Source organism: Eretmochelys imbricata, chromosome 7, assembly GCF_965152235.1.
Source record: "Eretmochelys imbricata isolate rEreImb1 chromosome 7, rEreImb1.hap1, whole genome shotgun sequence".
Classification (NCBI taxonomy): domain Eukaryota; kingdom Metazoa; phylum Chordata; order Testudines; family Cheloniidae; genus Eretmochelys; species Eretmochelys imbricata.
In genome coordinates this window covers 88,556,392-88,579,959 of record NC_135578.1, presented here as the reverse complement: position 1 = coordinate 88,579,959, position 23,568 = coordinate 88,556,392, and the positions used below count along the sequence as shown (strand labels likewise).

The 23,568-nt window shown below is 38.8% G+C and overlaps 1 protein-coding gene across 1 annotated transcript in view; it reads right to left on the bottom strand.

Annotated features, from left to right (window-relative positions):
* The window catches only part of PCDH15 (protocadherin related 15), a 672,916-nt gene that overhangs the window by 84,160 nt on the left and 565,188 nt on the right, over positions 1-23,568 (bottom strand). The window contains exons 24-25 of the mRNA XM_077821312.1: positions 21,580-21,720; positions 1,477-1,604 (exon numbers count right to left, since the gene is read on the bottom strand). Coding sequence (XP_077677438.1) covers positions 1,477-1,604; positions 21,580-21,720 — 269 coding nt within the window. The remainder of the gene's footprint in view (positions 1-1,476; positions 1,605-21,579; positions 21,721-23,568) is intronic.

Below are 23,568 nucleotides of genomic sequence, written 5' to 3'. Positions count from 1 at the left end.
GGACAAAAGTGGCTAGAAGTCATTTTTGTGCTACCTTAATTTTGGGGACAACCAGGTGCAAGTTTGTTCTCAGGGCTAACTTTTTGCAGCCTGCAATGGCCTCCTAAAAGCTGTTATAGTAACTGGATATCACTGGAAGGAAGCACAGTTTGGCCACACCCACTATGGCCCACAGCACATCCCCTATGATGGAGGGAAGGTAGGAAAGAGTGGTATGGAGCAGGTTATATCAGTTTGATGCACTGAAGGGATTGCCCTACACCACTTAGAAAAACTCCCAGCTATGCTCTTAGAACAGATTTAAGGTTGCTGTGTGCCACTGAAACAGCCTCCTGGGGGATGACGATCTGAATGAAATCAAAAGGGAAAAAAATAAATAAAACAAGCAATAATATTATGCACCAATAGGCAAGGAAGGCAAATCTGAAGACCAAGAGATCCTTCCTAATATTCAGTGCTTACCTGCCTTCCAGTATTTTTTTTAATATCTCTGAGCTAACTTGATGAAGGACCACCCTGAGGTAAATAACGGACAGATTTAATAAGCTTCTGTCATTCTCTATTAGATTTCTGGTGTTCCAAACAAATCACTAGGTTAAAATAAGGGAATATTCCTGGCAGGCCAACCTTCTGTGACCTTTTGTGAAAAAACTAGAATCAGCAACTTTCAGGCTTTTCCACAACAGTTTAAAGTGATACAAAATGCAGAAGGAAAAGAGGGGGAGAAAAGCTAACTTCAACAGGCCTGGGTAAACAGAGTCTTGTAGAACACTAAAGATTATGGCCATACAGTATTTTATAGAAATTAGACACTTCCAGTTTTAACATTCTTTGTTTAAAGCTAATTTATTAAGTAAATGTTATTTTTCTGCTAAATAGAATGTATTAAAAAAAATATTTACCCTATACACTTTGTTTTAACCACAGCCAAATGTATGACATACAGCAAACAGATGTGAAATTGCTTTCCTGAACTGAAACAGAGGCTGACTTATTTCATTACCAAAGCATTAACATGTGCTGCAGAAGAACTACTTCAGAAGACTTTTAGTCAGAAACTGCTATGAAGGCATGTTGGAAATGGCCATATGTTGACATATTCAAAAAAATAATGGCTACAAATCTTTACATAAAAATATCCAAAGCTAAACAAAGAAACTAATCCTGTATCCTTACTTAGGCAAAATGCTATTGACCTCAAAAGGAGTTTTGCTTCAGGAAATATTGGATTATTGGGCCAATATACTTGCAAAACTCCAAATTTCTATGCATGAACAGGATTTTAGACAGATAATCAGCCAATCTGCACCTACTTTACTGGTTTTTGTGCACAAGTCAAGTGTGAATTTTTGTTAATGTAGCAGGAGCTCAAATAGTTTGCAGATGCATCTACTGTAACCTCCTGTGGAAATTCAAACCAGTGAGTATATACTTTTCCTTAGCCTGTGAACTGTACTTAAATAGCTTGACTCCCACCTTAACTTTCAGCACAGAAGAAAACATTTTAGCATCTTCAGACACTCCTCCAATGTAGAGTTTTTTGGTAAAAACAGGAGCATGGTCATTTTCATCCTGCACTTCAATAAACACCTTGGCTGTGTTACCTTTTTAAAAAAAAGAAGAAGAAATACATGTGGGTCTTTTGAGAATAAATGTTGAATGGCTCATGCTCTACCATTAAAGAATAGATCAACCAAAACAAATACACTGATAACATTGTAAAAACAAATAAACCCCCCTAGGTAAGATAATTGCACAGTTAGGTTTTTTATGTTATTCTTGCATGTTAAAAGGTAAATTTTTAATGGCCAAATCCTCCTCTTACTCCAACTAAATTAACACTGAAAGTAGGGAGTAAGAGAAACACAATTTGGACATAAATCAGAGCCATTACATACATTTTAAAAAGATACAGTTATGGTATTTTACATTATTTAAACATCAGTATTTTATCACTACTTATGATATACTCTTGGAAGCTTGGAGCTGAAATTTGCTCCCTTATCAATATTCACATTTTCCCTTTAATAGTGATAAAATATACATTACACAGTAGTTATATGTTAAAGGAATAATAAACACATTTGTTGAGGTTTAGCAAAAATATATTATGTACACGAGTAGTCAAGCCTTGATTATAAAAATCAACTGTTTTTCTAATTTGCACACAACTTTCTTTTAAAATTTTAATTATTAATAACTAATTAAACACTTATTACTGAATTCTGATGTCGGACCAGCAAACCAACACAAGGAGTATGTGCAACAGTGCTGACAGGAGCATTTTCTATATAAGAAAAGAGGTACTTGTGGCACCTTAGAGACTAACCAATTTATTTGAGCATAAGCTTTCGTGAGCTACAGCTCACTTCATCGGATGCATACCGTGGAAACTGCAGAAGACATTATATACACAGAGACCATGAAAAAATACCTCCTCCCACCCCACTCTCCTGCTGCTAATAGCAAAGTGATCACTCTCCTTACAATGTGTATGATAATCAAGTTAGGCCATTTCCAGCACAAATCCAGGTTCTCTCACCCTCCGCCCCCCCCCTCCTCACACAAACTCACTCTCCTGCTGGTAATAGCCCATCCAAAGTGACCACTCTCCTTACAATGTGTATGAAAATCAAGGTGGGCCATTTCCAGCACAAATCCAGGTTTTCTCACCCCCCACCCCCATACACACACAAACTCACTCTCCTACTGGTAATAGTTCATCCAAAGTGACCACTCTCCCTACAATGTGCATGATAATCAAGGTGGGCCATTTCCAGCACAAATCCAGGTTTTCTACTTTTCTATATAAGGCATTCTGCCAGCTCATAGCAGCATTCTACATTGCAGGCCAATGCAATATACTGTGGGGTGCTCTTTATACATCCTCTGATACACCTGCTTGCTGACATACAGAATATACAGCTGATGGACTTGCTCCTGCAAGTTGCTAAGAATTCTCAATGCCTATTTCATTTATTGTGTTAGGTGAGTGAGTGCACAAGTGCATACTTGTGTATCAAGGATGTAGTCCACCTGGCTGCTTACATGGTGAACAGGGTCCCTATGCTCCCTTCTGGCACATCTGAGGGCAAGATTAACCCTTAAATTATGTTTTTTCAAACTAATCTCAGTTGCCTCAATGAACAATAATTACTACAAATAATCTCCTTTCTTCACAAGAAAAACAAAAATCTTCTGGCAAAATGTACCATCCCATCTGGAACAAAGATTAACTTGTGCAGTGATCTACACAAATGTAACTTTGTCTCTTTCCATACTCCAGAAAGGAATCACTGTTGAAAATGCTGATAGCCAGTTTGTTGAGAAAGACTGCATTTTCCATTGACAAATCACTTCATTTCAAGTTGGTGCTCCTACTTGGTAGTAATCAGTGGTTATTTTGAGTGTTGTGCAACATGCTTACTTCATAGCCGTTGCCATTGTGTTTAAATCAGATTGACAAGGCATATTGAAAAGAGTGCAGTAGTGTGTCTTTAATAGATAATAGACCACTTCCTGCTTTGGCAAAGACACCGGAGATATGTTTAACTGAAGGCCTAGACATTAGAAAACATGACGATGTCATAAAAACAACTGAAGTCAAAGAAAAATGTTCAAAGTACAGCAGATTTAAAATGTATGAGGAAATGGCATTCCAGCAACAGAATAATCAGTTATTCCCTTTCCACATTGATCTGTACAGATAAAAATGAACAAGCTGTAGGTGCTGTCATTCCATGGGAAAACTGTTTCATAACAAGCTATCACCCTTCAATGTATAAAAAAAGGAGCTGTACTTTGACAGGTAACTTTGTTATATGTTGGAACAGTGTCTAAACAGAGAAGGTGGGCGAGGTAATATATTTTACCTGGCCAACTTCTGTTGGTGAGAGAGACAATAAAAGACATCCGATGTAGTGAGCTGTAGCTCACGAAAGCTTATGCTCAAATAAATTTGTTAGTCTCTAAGATGCCACAAGTACTCCTTTTCTTTCTGTGAATACAGACTAACACGGCTGCTACTCTGAAACCTGTCAATAAAAGACATTACGTCACCCACCGTGTCTCTCTAATATCCTGGGACTAACATGGCTACAACAGCACTGCATACAACAATGGACGGTATCTGATCCAAATCTACATTTTATTAGACTGTTTCCTGTTTTGACTATTGCATTATTTATTACATCAAATTACAAATGAAGGGCCAATATCAGCCTTCTATAAAGGATAAAAATATACCTCTTGTTACACTGACAGCATACTTGGTTTTTAGTATTACCCACTGTAGTTTACTCAGAAACTGCAGCCCTGTCAAGAATAATGAGATTCTCAGGCAGTGTCTTCATTGCTGTTCCCCCTCAGGGAAGAAAGATTTAAGCAAGATTACAGGTAATGTGTGTAAGGGACCTTGACCTACTGAGTATAAACAGTTAAATCAATGGCTGGCATTGGTAGACTACTGCTGTAGGGAAAACTCTAATTGTGTCAAGCTCATTGCTAGTAATACTGCAGCACTGTAACCTATATGAGTTATTTGTAATGCAAATGAACAATCTTTTCTCTAATGCTTGCCATTGACAGACATATAAACCAAACCATGATTTGGAAAAGTTTGGTCTGTATTTTGCTAGAAAACTCTTTTTTTTTTTTTAGTTCTCTGCACAGCATGAATGTTGATGTATTCAACATCAGTAAAGTGCTCTGAAAACTTCATATAAAGGTCACTATATAAAAGCAAAGGGCTATTATTAGTGTGTCTACCAATTCCAGCTATTTAGAACCCTAACGTTCTTCAATAATTAAATATTATTTACATATATACTGTTGCTGCAGCTTTACACTTCACTCACGTTTAATTTCACTAACACCTTCATTTCAGCTCATTGCCTCATTTTTATGCACAGCTTATATCTCATTGGCTCTGACAGACTTAGGAAAACACAGCATCTGTGAATTGCTTATTATTTAACTCCTCCTTTTTATCAGCTTTCAGTCTGCAGCTGAGGGCAACAAAAGGACTACCAACCAAACTACACACATTCCTTTGTCCTAAAATAGAGACAGCCTAAAGCAGCACACATTAAAATTCTTCATCAGTAGTATTCACTGCACACAGATCTATACCGTGGCTGTTCAGCAATAGCCTGCACTGGAGGTGAGAATTCATAGACTCTTATTATTAGAATGCATGGTGTGCATTTTCCTCCTGCAGCACCTCAACTGTGTGTGTGTGTGTGTGCGTGCGTGTGCGGAGGGTGCGGGGGAGGAGGGGCTGGTGTAAAGGGAGGTGGGGCCACGGCCCCACCGTAGCCCTTCCCTCTATGGTTAGTCTAATTACAGCATCAGATACTTCCTGTCCTCAGAAAGCACAAAGAATGGGATTGTGTCTGATGTTTGCATAGGGACATAAGGCAGGGGGAAGGCACTTTGTTGCCTCTCTGCTCTTGCACACCAGTGAAGAACCAAGTACTGTCTGGTCCATAGTATAATATGTACTAGAATATAATACACAAACTAGAATATACTCTTGCAGTTAAAACTCTTATAAAGGTACAATATTTACTGCCCTCTTTTGAAAGCAAATGTTTCATGCTCCACTAGGTGTAATGCCTCAGTAATAACTTTATTCTTAATGATTCTAGGTTTGGAATCCACTTTTCCATATAATTAAAACTGAAGTGCTTACTCTGAATGAGATAACACGTGAATAGAGTCTAACTACTTATTTATTTCATAGGAAGGGGAAATTGAGAGAGAAGGTTTTAAAGGGAGACTTGGATAAACTGTGTCAGTTAGACAAAAGGATCTGTGGAGGGCTATACTTGAGTACAGTTAAGTAGCAGTGAGGAATCTGAAGGATAGCTATTAATCACTGCTAAAGGGCCATTTTCTCCTCAGTGGACCTGTACGAGCAGGAGTTTATAATTGTACTATGAGAATTAATGTATGATTTGATTTCATCCTGCCAGCCACCCTTTTTGAATAGCAGAAAGGAATGACCCTCTGGGACTATGGGATTCTGTTTCCCATATGTATTACAAATTGGGCCCTTTTCGTTCTTTGTTTTAAGGTTTAGTTAGTAAGAGACAGGATCCTGTATTGTGTCTACGTTAATTAAATTAGAGAAATGCTGAAGGCCCAAGCCACAGTGTGAAATGTTCTAATTATAAGATTTAGCAAGGCTTAATTTACAATGTCTTTTGCTCAATATAAAACACTGCTGTCTGTATACTTTTGAAGGTCTCTGTAAAAGACTGTTTGTGTGAATGAGCAGTGCATGCATCAGGAAAAGAGAAGTTGTGAAGGCCATTGTCGGAGCCAGATGGTCAAGGGAGGAGGAGTGAAGAAATGAATAAATTTAACAGACTTATTGATGCCAGAGAACCATCACTGCTCATCCAAGACTGAGGGAAGGCAGATTGACGACCCTGAGGTGGAGGCTGGCACCCCTAAAGAGAAGACAATTGATGAAATCAAAAGGACAAGATGGCCCTCTCAGAGGTGCTTTGGAATGTTAACATCAGAAGATAACACTGATTAAGGAATAACCAGTCACAGACTGACACAGCAAAATCCATAGACTTCAACGGAGAAAAAAGACTATAAGAACAGGGTTGCTTTGCCATGGGACTTTGGGTTCATCTTGCCACTACTCCAGGAGCATCGGACCGTGACCGACAGAGCCCGGCTCCCCTCTGTCACCAATCTGGCTGGCCACTAGATTGATCCAGACTCTGGACTGGTAACTATAAACATCGACTGGCGGGACTGTGTGCATGGCATGTGTGTGTGACTGAAAAGCATATGCTAACTGCTGTATTCTCAATAAATGCGGCGTTTTGCCTTCTCCCCTATAAAAGATCTTGTGTGCTTCCCAGCCCGAGTTCTGTGTTTACCTTCAGAGAACTGTTTTGGAAAATGGAGGGATACTGCCCTGGATCAAAGGACTTAATAAGCATGTCAGTTAAGGGAGGGAAACATTGGTCTCTGGACAAAACAGCATGAAGTTGAAAATCACAGAAGGAAATTGTTTTCAACTGATAGTTTCCTGTGTTCAAGGCAATTAAGATAAGAGGAACCTACCTATCTGGGCTTTGGCTAAGTATTCAGAGGAGATACGTTATCCAACCAGTTTCTTTTAATCTGAGTTTCTCTTTATTTTTAATAATCTCATTTTAAAGAAAAATAGCGGATTGTGGGGTTTTCACACAGATTGTCTCAAAAGACATCAAGGTCCTTCAGCCTCTCAGGTGACAATAGGAGCTTTTGGAACCTAACCCCACACTCAGTCTTAAATATAGGAACAAAGATGTCCTCTCTCAGTGAGGTGTACTGCAAAGAGCTGTTGCACAAAATGGGAGGAGACAAAGGACTGAGAAAGAGATAATTTTCTGGGGGGGCAAACAACTTATAACTGTGACTGTTCATGCAACATGAGAGCAGTGGCTCATAATTCATTTTCAATTCAAAAGTGCCAAATATAAGACACAATTCATATAGCTTTGGCTCAGATAAAGCAATCTCAGTATCAAGCTTCTAGGCCAGATCTTCAGCCCCATTCCATTCCTTGGAGTTGCTCGAAAAGGATCTCAAAAGCTGTTCTAAGGGACAACTGGAAATTCCCTCGATGTAGGTGAATCACTGGATGGCATAAATTTGGCATAACCAGTTCTAATTAAGAAGTTTCCTCCTCCCCCACAATGTGTGTAGTAGAATAGCCAGCCAGAGCATGCTAAAGTGCAGTGATTCTTCCTGGGAGGCAAGTAAAAGCTTGATGGAGGCTGGTTCAGCCTCCAAACAGCTCAAAGAGGATGATTTGGAGCCATACTTACTTCTCTCCTCCCTCACCTGCACGGATTTCTAAATTCTCAATTATCCTGGAGCAGTCTTAGGTACCTGTGTACTGTCACTTTATTGTTTGAAAAAGCAAGTACTTCTTTTCAAAATAGAAAGTCCTTTGATTATAGTCCCTCCAAAACAAGGAAAAGGTAAACTCTGCTAGAGTACATTTATTTATAATATGTGTTTTGTCAAAAACCCCATCAAACTGGAAATATATAATGCAAGAGAAAAGAATTACAGTTGTGCACACTTCTCCTTTCCCACTGCAAAATGTGACAGTTTAGAAGGGCATGATTAATGCTTCTAGTTTATGGAATAAAGAAGCTCTGCAGAAAGACATGTAGATGTTGGCAAAATGTATGGTAAAAGGCAGTTGTCATTAGGACACAACGATGCACACCTAAAAGTGAGAGATCATGATACGTCAGACACACATTTTTTCCCTTTAAATACATTACAATGGAAAGGAGTGATTAAACAGAATTTTTAAAACATGTTTAAAAGTCTGAATGGCTGTCTTTGCATGATAGTCTCTCAGAATACCCCAAAAGGCCCATATGAAAAGATTATACTAACTCCATAAAATTTCCCTGACTTTTGATGGGAATATCCACCCATTTGCGCTCTCTTTTTCAGCCTGTTTTCTGACATTTTCATGATCTCTTTGGCCCCCTAGTGACCAACATGCTTCCAGTAAACTCCGATTTACCCTGCTGATCCACATTAAAATGCTTATCTAAATGTTGTAAATTTGTGTGGTCGATACTAATACTGCAGCATCTTGATTGACAAGGAAAATGAATTTGAACTAAAGTGATGTTGAAGTGTTTACCTAGCATTGTGGTATTAGGAGGATGTTATTAAGTTATGACTTGTGCATTACAAGATCCTTTTTACATCATGCTTTTACTAGTAATTATATTATGTTTGTATTTTACAATACACTATGTCCCTCACACAACAGTAATTCCAACTCTGGAAGTCTAGAATTTGGTTAAGAATGTGTGTTCATCTCTGAAGCGAATAACAGCAGGCTCTTCTTTTTAATCAAACTGAATGAGAATTATAATTGGACAGGCATCAATAATAGTTTGCTTTACTGTGATTTTAATAATCTTCTAAAAAAACTTTGTGCTTTGGCAAGTTAAATAAATATCTACAACTGAGCTCAATCTTTGTATTAACAGATTTGGCAACCCCAAATAAAAATCAACAGAGCATATTCCAAGGGCATTTTGAGGCAAACTTCTATGGGCTAGAATCACATACCTAGGACTCGGGTACCCCACTGCCTCTTTAGGCACCTGTCACTGACCTAGTTGAAGTCCCCCTGTTGATCACCTACCACACTGCTGGGAGGGACCCAGCTTCTGAATTACACATGCACTTAACTTGCTGGAGGTGGGCACAGTTTAGGCATGGTTCCTGGCTTTGGGCCTTGAGGCACATGCTCAGATGCAGACTCATATTTGACACTCCCTTGGCAATGGGGACCCTCAATCCAATTGCGTAGGCCTTGTAACTAGTGCCATCTTCCCCAATCCTTCCCAGCAGCTCTTGTACATTCCCAAGAATCCCAAAAGAAGCGTGAGCCTTCTGGCTTACAGGGGCACATGATAGTGAAAGCCAACTTTGCACAGAATTCTAAAACTCTTTATTCTTTACTTAATAGCATGAGAAACACAGAGTCTATACAAAATAAAAGGAGTACTTGTGGCACCTTAGAGACTAACCAATTTATCTGAGCATAAGGTTTCGTGAGCTACAGCTCACTTCATCGGATGCCTACTGTGGAAAGTGTAGAAGATCTTTTTATATACACACAAAGCATGAAAAAATACCTCCTCCACCCCACTCTCCTGCTGCTAATAGCTTATCTAAAGTGATCACTCTCCTTATAATGTGTATGATAATCAAGTTGGGCCATTTCCAGCACAAATCCAGGTTTTCTGACACCCCCCCCACACACACACACAAACCCACTCTCCTGCTGGTAATAGCTTATCTAAAGTGACCACTCTCCTTACAATGTGTATGATAATCAAGGTGGGCCATTTCCAGCACAAATCCAGGGTTTAACAAGAACGTCTTGGGGGGGGGGGGGTTTAGGAAAAAACAAGGGGAAATAGGTTACCTTGCATAATGACTTAGCCACTCCCAGTCTCTATTCAAGCCTAAGTTAATTGTATCAAATTTGGAAGGTAACCTATTTCCCCTTGTTTTTTCCTACCCCCCCGCCCTCAGATGTTATTGTTAAATTCTGGATTTGTGCTGGAAATGGCCCACCTTGATTATCATACACATTGTAAGGAGAGTGGTCACCTTAGATAAGCTATTACCAGCAGGAGAGTGGGTTTGTGTGTGGGGGGGGAGAAAACCTGGATTTGTGCTGGAAATGGCCCAACTTGATTATCATACACATTGTAAGGAGAGTGATCACTTTGCTATTAGCAGCAGGAGAGTGGGGTGGGAGGAGGTATTTTTTCATGATTTGTGTGTATATAAAAAGATCTTCTACACTTTCCACAGTATGCGTCCGATGAAGTGAGCTGTAGCTCACGAAAGCTTATGCTCAAATAAATTGGTTAGTCTCTAAGGTGCCACAAGTACTCTTTTTCTTTTCACTTTTACTTGAATAGTCATTGGGCTAGAAAAAGTGAGACTCACTTGATAGCCTGGTGGTTAGGGCATTCACCTGTGCTGGGAAGTGGAAGCAATGTTCTGAGAGAGAGAGAGAGAAGACCAGGAAAAACTGAAGCCTATTATTAACGTGAAAACACTGGTTAGCATGCTATCAATCTGGTTTCTGCATAATACTCATCATTTTAGTAGCTGAGGACATTGGCATAGTATTGCTTTTTGAAGTGATAAGAACTTCTAAAATATGTTAGACTACATTCTGTATAAGACCAACCTACAGCTAAAAATAACTTAGGTAGTTGTCAACAGCTGACAAAACAGGAGCAATGAGACATATCAAACATAACGTTTAACGAGGATGAAACTTCCACGAGGCATTGTCTGCCAACTGTAACAACTCTGTCCATGAAGGTTTTATTTTTAAACCATCTGTTTGCATCCATGACCATTTTAAGATATACACCAGAACAGCCTTAAGGCTACCTCCGCTGAATCAGCCACAGAGGACTGTTAAACTTGGGCACCACATGTACAGTAGTGATAGCTCAAGATAAGATAAAGAATGACAACTATTGTCAGGAGCTGTACAGTAAGCAGATCTTCAGCATGACTCGAGGAGTCATGTGAACTGAATTGGAAAAAAAAAAACAATCCTAATGTCAAATGCTAGAAACTGTGAATACTGGAAGAAATTAGACTAATCCCTCAGTCTACCTTTGTACTCTATGGAATTCATAATGTCCTTGTAATCCATAGCATTAAATGCTATCATAAGGTGAAGCCATAAGTTCTGGCTCTGTTGTTAGCCTCTCCTTAGCAAAGTGACATACCAGTGTTTCCTCAGTAGAGGATCGATTAACCACATATTGGGGAAGAGACAGACATACAAATACTTTGATTTTTAAAACTGGGACAGTTTAATTTGGAGATATATCACCCCTCTCTCCTTCATCTTCTTAATTCAATTTTTCTTTGGTCTTCCATCCTTACACAGCAATCTCTCTTTTTTATTCCCCTCTCTAGTTTTCCATACGTGCCTCTTCTTTCTGTATCTCATCATCATCTTTTTCTGTCCCTGTCTAACAATAAGGGAGAATTCACAGGACTCCATAAGGAAGCTATTAATTGTTCTTATTTATTTGTACTGCAGTGGCCCGAGTCATGAATCAGGGTTCCACTATGCTAAACATTGTACAAACACATAATAAAAAGACCCTGCCCCAAAGAGATTACAATCTAAGTAAATAAAACTTCAAATCATCCATGATTCAACATCTCAATCTGCTGACTCCTCAGCCTTGCATCTCTAAGCTTTCAAATTCACTATCATCTGACACTATAATGACTTCTAATTTGAAATGTGCAATATCATGTCATTGGACTCTTATAGTTATAGGAGTTACTGCAACTGGAAGAGTAACTATAGGAGTTTTGAACTGAACCCAAGAGAAGAATTTTACATTAATTAACATAATATTTTTAAAATAACTCAATTTAACTCACTGTTTATAATGTTATCTTACTCCAAAGCAATATATCATTTTCTTTCCTCATTAGTTTATTGCTGGTTTTTGTTTGTTTGTTTGAAGATTATTAGGCCATCAATTTGTGCCACTCACTCTATGGGCAAATTTTAGTAATGTTTACATGTATAGTTATGTTTACATTTTAATTTTTGCCTAATGATATGATGTAAATTCACACTCTTGTTGTGTCTAGTTCAATCAACAACTAGATTACCACACAGTTGAGAACTCAGTATTTGACTTCTGAATTTTTCAAGATGCAGTATCATTTAATGGCAGAACAGTTCATCAATTTAGTGTTATCTAACTCCAGGATGGTTCATTCTTCCTGTGCCATTCTGGCTTCAGAGTGGCTCATCAATTCACTGTCACCAAACTCCAAAATGGTTCATCAATTTCGTGGTATCTAACAAGGGAACTTACATCAATTCAGCATCATCTAAAATCTGAATGGTACATTAATTCCATGTCACAGAATGGTTCATTCAAAGTCACCTATCTCCACAGTGGTTCATCATTTCAGTGTCATCTAGTTCCACAGTGGTTCATCAATTCAATGCCCTGGAACTCTAGAGTAGCATATAATCTAATTAAAACTCATCAAGAAAGAACACGATGACCAGAAAATAGAAAGATATACAACAGGTAAGTATAGAAATCAAATTTAGACGTCAAGGACTCTCCATTACAGGGAAGTATGTAACTTATTGGAGCATGATTACCTTGATATTTTTAGCATGTACTGAAAGTATCTATCCACTACATTATTTATCTATTCAGCACTTTCCACTACAGTTACCTATCCATCAAGAATGCAATGCAACAACTATATCATATGGTATGTATTATAAATTTTTACACACATTTTCTCTCTCTCTAACACGTGTACGCACACGTACATATTTGTAGTGGTCTTTATTTTAAAAAGAGCCTATTGTCCCACACATTTATTATCTGTGACCTTTCTACAAAGGATTTTGGGTTGTGGCGTCCCTACCCTCTTCTTTATTTATTTTTATGGCTAGGCTGTTCAAAATATTGGAAAATATACCACAGAGAACAATATTGCATTTGTCAGAGGACGGACTACATAATCTAATTGGCATTTTCATTTACCATTTCTAAAATTCTGTGACATTATACAATGCTTTCTCTATAGAATACCATGGTAAATAGTGCACAAGAGGGTCAGTTACTGAATTTTTACTGCGTATGCTACATGAGGGTGCATATTATACCTAATTAAATGACACGTTGCCTATATGTTACCTTTGCAAAAAAGGACAGACTCTCGTGAAAAATAACTATGCAAGTGAAGATTTCGCTACCAAAATGAGGACTGATTCTTAAACTGGAGCAGATGTCGAAGTAAATATAACATAGGTAGAAGAGCTAGTGCTCAAGGGACACACAGCGTCCCCTGGGGAAAAACTCACCTGTAAATTACAAAGGAAACAGAAGAAAGGAAGACAATGATCATAAAAATCCTTCAGCAAATGACAACATGGACTTAGGTATGTGTACATTACAGATAATTCTTAATGGAACCAAGGGGACCTCAAGTGTACAGACTGGTAAAGTTGAGAATGGTTCTGAGTCAGTGTGATAGGGTTTTGGGACGTTGCAAAAAGTAAAACCACACAGGTAGAGTAACATTACTGCTGCATCATTTGCTAGCTGCAGAGATGATTGTGAGAAACTATATAAAGCTCTCTGTTAATATGACTTCATGCAATCCAACCTCATGATATCACTTGTACAGAATGGAGTTTGGGGAAAAACACAAATGCAATACATAGATGTGCAGGAATAATGTCAGCTCAGTAAGTTAGTTAACCCACAAATTAGCCAATATTTTAAACAAAGATTACAAAGAAACTATGGCCTAAAGAATATACTGCAATTGTTATCCTGTGAGTACTACAAGGGAAATGGGTGAGCAGCGAGAAAGGAATTCTGGAAAAGAAAACAAACATGAGACGTGAAAATCCTGGCTCCAGTTAAGTCAGTGCGAGTTTCCAAAAGCCAGAATTGCAACCCAAGAAGGAATGTGTTCCTAGAGTGGTGAAAAATAATTGCTGCTTGAAATTCAGCCGTGTATATTTTAGCTAAGATGAAGGGGGAAAATACTCTTGAAAAAATGTTGCGTATTGTTTAGATATACCAATACAATTTGGAACATATGTCAAACATGGTGACAATGGATTAGATACTGGAGTTTGATCTTTTCCAATCGATCAGTGGTGCAGGTACAAACATAACTTTAAGACCCAGGAAGAAAGGTAGTTTTGGGCATTAACTCAGTATTTTTGTATAATGTGTTGAGTGCACAAGGTAGGGACTCTGCCCATTCATAATCACCTCTGGGGGAAGCTTCTTATTCCTTCTATCTACTTTTATGGCCCTAATCATTGTAGTATCTGAGCACTTCACAATCATTAGTGGATTTTCTCCTCCCAACACCCTGTAAGTTAGGGAAGTATTATCCTCATTTTATAGATGGGGACCTGAGGCACAAGATTAAGTAATTTAAGTGACATTAGACCATCCTTTCTATATAAGATTGTTACAAGATTTTTAAAAATATGTATTTATTTTGCTTAGTTGTAATGGAATTAGTTTCTATTAGATTTATTACTTGTGCTCTAAGTTAATGTATCATTGCACAGCCATGCTAATATTCAAAGCTAATGGCACCTAAAATTTCCCATATATATCTCAGGTTTAACAGTTTAAATAGATTGTGTGATACTTTCACTGTTGCGTAATATTTTATTGCGATTCAGTATGATATTATATGATGAAATGATTCATCACAGATTGATTAAGCACAATGGATTTAATTTGCTTCAATATTTCTCCCTTCTGGGGTTTCTTTTTTTCAATAATCAGAAGTAGAAAAAAAATCATGCCCTATTCTAGCTGTGTTAATCATTTCCCAGATGGATGGACACTGTAGTGTTTAATTACTTTTTACTGTATGCCAGCCCTGTTTTGTCTGCATGACCCTTTGGAAATGCCATGCTACAAACTGAAGCTTAGTTCAGCAGCCTTAAAAAAGTTATTACCCTATTTAGTACACTTCTGCAAACTTCACTTTGAGTTTAACTTTCACTCTGTTTTTTTGATAAGAGGCTGTGATATCTGCACTGCCCTACTATGTCTTGAAGAACAGAGCTTTTTTAGGTCAGAACCAAAGATCATAGAAGTGCAGACCAGTTCACCAAGAGGGTTAGTTAAACATCACATTTTGAATTTGCATACTATTCTCCTATATTATCCACAGCCAAAGAACAATCATGTTAGCAGGAGAAACAACATTATTAAATACATTAAACTATAAAGGCTTGGAAAAAATCACACAGTTCCTTAATATAATGGGGGAGGGCAGGGAAGAGAAAATTCAAGTTACTTTAAGGAACTCAGAGCTTTTCAGGCTCATTTTAAAATTTTACAATTCCAAGGAAAATTCACCAGTACAATGTTGATTGAGTCTGAAAGACTTTGGGTTTAGAAAACTTACTGCAATGCAGAAACTATTTGGTGGCAAAAATATTTCTGGGTTTTCCTGTTGAGTCTGAGAGAAGTTTGATAAGGGGAGCTCCTTCAATATAAGCAGAAATTGTTATACATAATTATCAAATTGTCTCTGTACTTCATTTGGAAATCTACAGCAGTGTTTCTGAATATTTGGTAGAACAATTTAAAGCAGAGGTGCAACAAGGAGGGGGAACCCAACCCCCCCATAGCCAGAGACAGCAGAGGCTGAAGCAGTAGCTAGAAGCCCAGCAGTGTGCTGGGGACAGGCATGGCCCAGTCCCTCAGGTCCTGAGTCTGGCTGCAGCTGCTGAGAGGCCCACCAGTCCCCACACCATCCAAGCAACCAAGGCCTGAGATGTTCAGCACCAGGAATCATGGCCCTAGGGCTTCCCTTCCCCAGTGGCATAGGGAGCCAACCTTGCCCCCAACTCAGCCTCCACCAAGGGAAAGAAGCCCCATTGGAGTTGGGTGGCTCAGGTCCTGGTAGCCACATGCCTCCTTCTTTAGCTCCACCAGGCAAGAGCCAATCACTTGGGCTCATTACCACTCCCAATGGCATGTATTTTCTTCTACTGTCAATATAATTTGATATTATTTAAAATGTATATACAAAATTGTTAACAAATCTGTACTTATAGGATGATTATTTAAGGAAGACGAGGCTTCCATGATAATCAATATGTGCTTCACTTTCAAATTCTTCCCCTCAGGCTTTCCTAGTGGCTATACATTGGAATCTCTTGATATGAAAATGACTTGAAATACACAAACTTTGGAATGGGGGAAAAGATCTATTTCATAGGCTTCAAATAAATCTTCTATTCTTGTTTCTCCCTCAGAAAGGCTCCTCACTGCAACAATCCTACATTCAGGGACTGACCAGGCTTCTTCCAGAATCAGTCACTGCTGCTTGCAGCATAAGCCAGAGAGTGTGCTGGAGATTGATGCAACATGTATTAGTGCTCAGAAGTGAAGGACTGAGCCTGCGTGACCACTATTTACTAAAAAAGAAAAGGAGGACTTGTGGCATTTTAGAGACTAAAATTTATTTAAGTGTAAGTTTTCGTGAGCTACAGCAACAAGTACTCCTTTTCTTTTTGCGGATTCAGATTAACATGGCTGCTACTCTGAAACACTATTTACTAGTTATTTTTGTTGAATTCTTTGTATCTTCCATTTTAGTATCCATAAAGCTAATCTTCTGGTACACACTGTATCAATTAATATTTGTAAAGGCTTTCCTAGGAGCTATACACTGTAATTTTCATACGTTATATGACACCGCTAAATGTAGAATCATTCATTTCTGTAGATCTAACTAGCAACAGCCCTAGCATAGAATGCATTTTGATTCAAACGTGTATTACATAAATTCCAAGTTGATCTGAGTGCAATAAAATCAGGTTAAAGGTGTTTTACACAGTAGGGATTTCTTATGCTAAATTATTACATACACGTTGGAATACAACTCAGTTTAAATATAGAACAGTTTTACCTCTTTTTATAGGGTTCCTTGAACTCTACGCTGAACCTATGCCCTTTTCCACCCACTTCCATGTTTTGGTGGGGTTTTTTTTGTCGGGTGGTGGGGCAGAAATAATCAAGCATTTTTTAAAAAAAGCAACAGAATTATAACCTGCAGTGAGTGGTACCAAAAGCCTCAGCCCCGAGTGTCATAAGTTACTTACTGATTGTTTTCAGAGTGGTAGCCGTGTTAGTCTGTATCAGCAAAAAGAACTAGGAGTACTTGTGGCACCTTAGAGAGTAACAAATTTATTTGGGCATCATCTTTCATGGGCTAAAACCCACTTCATCATGGAGTGGAAAATACAGTAGGAAGGTTGCCAACTGTGTCCACATATCTATTCAGGGGACACCATCATAGGACCTAATCACATCAGCCACACCATCAGGGGCTCGTTCCCCTGCACATCTACCAATGTGATATATGCCATCATGTGCCAGCAATGCCCCTCTGCCATGTACATTAGCCAAACTGGACAGTCTCTATGCAAAAGAATGAATGGACACAAATCAGATGTTAAGAATTATAACATTCAAAACCCAGATGGAGAAAACTTCAACATCCCTGGACACTCAGCTACAGACCTAAAAGTGGCAATTCTTCAACAAAAAGACTTCAAAAACAGACTCCAATGAGAAACTGCAGAACTGGAATTAATTTGCAAACTGGACACCATCAAATTAGGCCTGAATAAAGACCGGGAGTGGATGGGTCATTACACAAACTAAAAACTGTTTCCCCATGCTAATCTTTCCCCCTACTGTTACTCACACCTTCTTGTCAACTGTTTGAAATGGGACATCCTGATTACCACTATAAAAGTGATTTTTCCTCTGGTGATAATAGCCCACTGTAATTGATTTGTCTCATTAGAGTTGCTAAGGCAACCCCCATCTTTTCATGAATATATGTATTCAGAGAGCATGAAAAGATGGCATTACCTTATATAGTATATAGATATATATATACTATATCTATCTTCCTACTGTATTTTCCACTCCATGAATCTGATGAAGTGGGTTTTAGTCCACGAAAGCTTATGCCCAAATAAATTTGTTAGTCTCTAAGGTGCCACAAGTACTTCTCGTTCTTTTTACTGATTATGGTATTTTAGGGGCCCTCATGCAACATCACAGCAACTTTCTTGCATAAGATACGGGTAACTATACATGAGTGTTATTTGCAACAATGTTAATTGTAAATAGAAACATGCTTGGTCTGATTAACCTTGGGCACAGTTTCTGGCAGAAGAGCTGTAATATCTTTTATTGGACCATCTTCTGTTGGTGGGAGGTAGAAGCTTTCAAGCTTGCACAGAGCTCTTTTCCAAGTCTGGGAAACTAGCTCAAAGTGTCACTGCGAAACACAAGATTTGAACAGATTGTTTAGCTTAAGTGGCTAACACCTATTTCAATGGACCATTCAAGGTCAAGTGACCCATTGACACCCTTCCAGTCACAGGGAGAAAAGAAAGGACAACAGGTAAGCATCTTGAGAGGGGGTTGTTAGTGGATTACAGATTGTTTTAACAAGCCGTAAAAACAGTGTCTCTATTCAATCCATGATTTTTAGTGTCTAGCAAAGTTATGAATTTAATCTCTCAGGCTCATCTTTTGAAGATGTTGTGCTGGTTTCCTTTGAGGATGAAGACTGATTGGTCAGACATAGAGTAATTGCTTTGTGAAAAGTGTTCACCAACAGATGATGTCGTGTTTTTATCTTTTATTAGAGTGTAGTGATTATCTGGTTTCACCCACATAGTTGCTAGTGGGGCATTTAGTACACTGGATGAGGTACACCACATGTTGTGATAGGCATGTGTAGGCCCATGGATCTTGAAAGGTGTATTGTGGGGGGTGGTGATCACTGTAGCAGAGGAGACATGTCTGCTGGTTTTGCATCTGTTGTTCTGGCAGGGTCTCGTGCTGCTTTGAGTTGGTGTGTCGTGATCTGTGGAGAGCTTGCTTCTGATGATGAGCTTTGAGTTGGTTTCCCAGAACTGAAGACGAGCTCTGTATAAGCTTGAAAGCTTGTCTCTCTCACCAACAGAAATCGGTCCAATAAAAGATATTACCTCACCAACCTTGTCTCATCAATTTATTCTTATTTACAAGGTTATTACCCAATGGTATATCCTTTGTTATTTTCACAAGGCCTTTTAAAATCCCTTATGGTCTGGCCCACGATTACAGCACTTTAGATAGGCAAAGATTTATATATTCTTCTACATTGAAATGTGTTTGATGTGTAATTTCAATTTTATAATATGAATACAAAGTTGAACAAATTAACATTAACATTTACTTAAAACACAAAACAATGTACAATCATTTCAGTAAGTTTGATCACATCTTGAGGATAACCTATAACACTTGCCAACTTTTTTTTTTTTTTTTTTAAGGCCAGCACTTTTGTGTAGAAAATACTACCTGTCATGATTTTTCAGATCAAGTGTCAATTTTGATCCTAAAAAGATGGAAGGCTAGATTTCCCCTCTGCATTATGGCTAGTGTGAACTGAATCACTGGCTTACCTAGCTATAGGAAGATCTTCCTAGTGTAGAAGCATGATAGTGCCTCCTATGTCACCATCCTTCCTGTGGTTTGGGCAGGGGGCATGGCTGGGGAAAAGGAAGGTGCCCCATACCTCAGTGATTCCCACCTACCATAACAGACCTTGGTGTTCTAAACTGTGCTAAGGGCTAGCCAGGTGCAGAGCAGTCACAGGATCAAGGGATCACAATGGATTTTTAAGGCCAGCTCTAAGCCAAGAGGAAAGTCCAGAAATAAAAATCACAGAATAACTGTTATATTGGTATAACATAACCACATCCACAGCGGACCATGCCCTGGAGCCAAGGTTCACTTCAGACATGACAGCAGAACATATTACACAGTGAAACTTGCCTATTATGAGTAACTAGGGAACTGAAATAAATCAGTTCCTTCCGGTAAGTAGTCTTCTAACAAAGCCATAGCAGGACTGCTCTCAGTGAGCTGATTTCCTGTAGCCCCGTGCCTTGCATAGCTATTTACTTTAGCACAAAATGGATGTAAACTGCTTTCATTTTGATTTAGTAGCATTGTACCTCAACTTTGTATTCACTTTGTATCAATTTAAATGACTATGCAAGGTGTCAGGCAATGGAGAATCAGGCCCAATATCTTTGAGGACACTTCAAATATACTTTGGATGATCTCTTAAGACAGGAAGCTGTCTAGTACTGGCATAGTTTGCACATTTTTCATTGTACATATGAATGTGTGTGTGTGTGCAAGGGCATAAATATCTGTGCCACATTAAACTACAAGTATTACTTGGTATGTTTGCCCATTTAAATCATCACGTTGACATGTTCAGAAAGTAGCATGAAAAGAAAAGAGAACATCCCAAATATTTGCAAAGGTTTTTCTCAGCCATAAAGAAAAACAGAGCCTGTACACAGCACACATTCCCTGCCTCCTAATAATAGTGGAAAGTCCAGCAAACTATTCTATTGTTTTTGCCCATTAAGTTTAGTTAATTGTGGTGAAGTAAGAAGAATGTGACAAGTTAAACTATCATAAGCTTTAATCATTTAAATCATTTACCAGTTAACACAACTTCTCTTATGCAATGTTATTATTATGAGCATTTAGAAGTTCCTAGCAAAGTTCTTATTTTTCAGAACTATATTTCTCAAAACCCTACCAAAATAAAGAGCATACTGTAAGGGTGTTCTCAATTGGTGTACAGAATAGGTGCTATTAAAAAAAAAAAAAAGGGACCATGAAATTTGCTAACTGATTATTGGGTGTTGCTTACCAGTTATATTTAGCATTTCCAGTAGGAGACATGTCGTTTTGGATAGATTATGATTCATATTTTTGGAGTAAAAATAATATTATTGGTGTTAATTTTTTTTACCTGATTGATATTAAAAAATTGGCTCCACTTTGAAGTTTCACCTAGAGATAAGTTTACAAGTTGCATCAGAGAACTTTAGAACCCACCAATCTCCTCTGAAAACAAGTATCTGCCCTGCAGAAATGGTGAGTTGTGTGTATTTGGGTTGTATATTTTATCTGAAAAAAATATTCTTAAACTTTGCTTTAGAGAGGTTTTGATGGGTTTTATGTTTCAATTAAAAGGAGAAACTGAATTAATATTCAGTATAATTACAACTCTCGGAGGCCTGTTTTCCTGTGGATAATGAAAGTTACAAATGTATATCATGGATATAATGAGTAATTAGGCATTATTATCTCTTCCATGGATCCCATTCCTAGGAAAAGACACTACTAGGGAGTCTTTAGTACATATTTTATTATTTACTTGGTATCACTATCTACATACATCGTGAAAATAAAGCAACACAAAATTATTATATAACTAGTTAGAGTGATTGGTTATCAATACCCTGCAAGATGAAGTTACACAGTAACATTATTTATTCTCAAAACGTAGTTTTATTAAATTAAATATATTTATATTTTTGAAAATACATGAAATACAACTTACTTTTGGAAGGGACACGTAGATTGGATCGAACCACTTGTAGTGAGTCTGCTTGTACCCGAAGTTCATAGCTTTTCACACTTTCATAGTCAAGAGGCTTTTTAATGAAGATAACACCCGTTCTGTTATTAATGTCAAACACATCTGGAATCCAGCAAAAAACAAACAAACAAGTAACTTTCTAAAACCTGTAGATACTAATAGGATGTTTCCTCAAAATCTTTAAGATTACGTGTTTCCATTCTTGTAAAGACATTATTCATTCCTGTCTCCTACTACATGGTGTTGAGGGATCGAAGCCTTCACCACCCTAAGGCCTCCATAGTCCATCTCCCCAGCTTTATTTGTTATTGTTCTCATGAAAAGGGCAAACTGCTGCTGTGGGTACTGGAATCTGGTTCTGGAACAACAAACTTCAGGGCAAGCTGAAAAAACTACCTGGATATATAAACTATTCCCACAGCTGGGAGAAGGTTAAGCCAGTCTACAGTATATTAAAACAAATCAGACTTCTCTGTAAGTAGCTCAGTATCGGTACCACCAATTCATCCTACAGCTCTGTTGATAGCCATGACTTGCAGACTTGACATTCATAGTTGTCACTCTAGAAGGCCCAGGGCACAGAATGGAAATAGAAAAGGTCTTAACATGTGCATTTAAGTCGGCATGTAATTTTTGTTTGTAGATCATTGGCAAGTTAGAAGAAGAGAAGTGGATTCAGCTATGGCAAGGGAATAGTCCACAAGTGACAGATTAGCTGCTGGGCCAGCTGGGCCAGCGGGGCCCGTCCCCAGGGGCCATGGCCAATTGGGGGGCCTCGGAAAAATGGGTGCCCATGCAGCACTCCTGCTGAGGAACAGGGTCAGGTCATGGGGGCTTGCTGCACTCCGCCTGCCTGGAGCTCCTGCTGGGGAGTGGGCAAAGCTCCCATGAGCTGACCCTGCTTCCTGGCAGGAGTGCCGGGCGAGATGAGCCAGGGGGGAGGAATGCAAGCTTCCACGCCCCAATTCCATTTCCTCGGCAGGAGCGCGGGGATAGGGAGTGCAGGCAGAAGTGGTGGGGAGGGACCCTCACTTGTTCTGGCCCAGGGCCTGACAAACCCCAAATCCGCCTTTGTCCACAACAAGAAGTGAAGCAGTCATCTGGCTAATCTGAAAGAAACTGGAACTGACTCAAGTTATGGAAAATCTTTTTGCAAGCTTCTCTACTGCAGCCAAGTAACACAAGTCTAATATTTCATTACATGAAAATATATCCTAGTTGAGTTGATCAAGTGTGTTCCTTTTTCAGCAGTGGGGTGCTGGTGATATGGAATGCTGGGTGATAAGGCAGGGATATGTTATCCCTGACAGAGAGGTTTTATCAGTGTGCAAGAAGAGGGCTGAACTTCCTCAGGGGCATATAAATCTCCCATCATCACTTCCATTCCAACCATGATCATGACATGACTACAACACTACACTATATATACACTTTCATCCCAGCCATGAGATAGGTCAGAAGCAATTCTATTTGAACACTGTGCAGTTGGGGTTCTGCACCATTTTATTGGCAGAGCTGGCCAGAAGATAGTTCTGAGGACCAGCTGCTCTATGTGGCAGACCTCAAGATTACCTGTCAGAAAATCCACTGTATGTGAATACTTGAGGGTCACTAACATTAAATCCCATTCAATGTCTTACATCTGCTCCCAGGAGAGGAAGCACAGTATGAAGCCACAGCCAGGTCACCTGTGGCAGAATGACCAACAGTGAGACATACTGGCAGGATGAACAGGGGTGCCAGAGAGCAGTTTAGAGAGACAAGGTAATATGAAAATATTACCCCACCCACCTTGTCTCTCTAATATCCAGTGATGGCCACAACTACACTGCATACAGCAGGAACCAGTTTGGTAGACTAGCCGTTTTCATGGACAACCAAAAGATAGTAGTATTGCAACTGGATTTTGTTGTGAATTTAGGATCATCAATGAACTTACACTATTCCTTC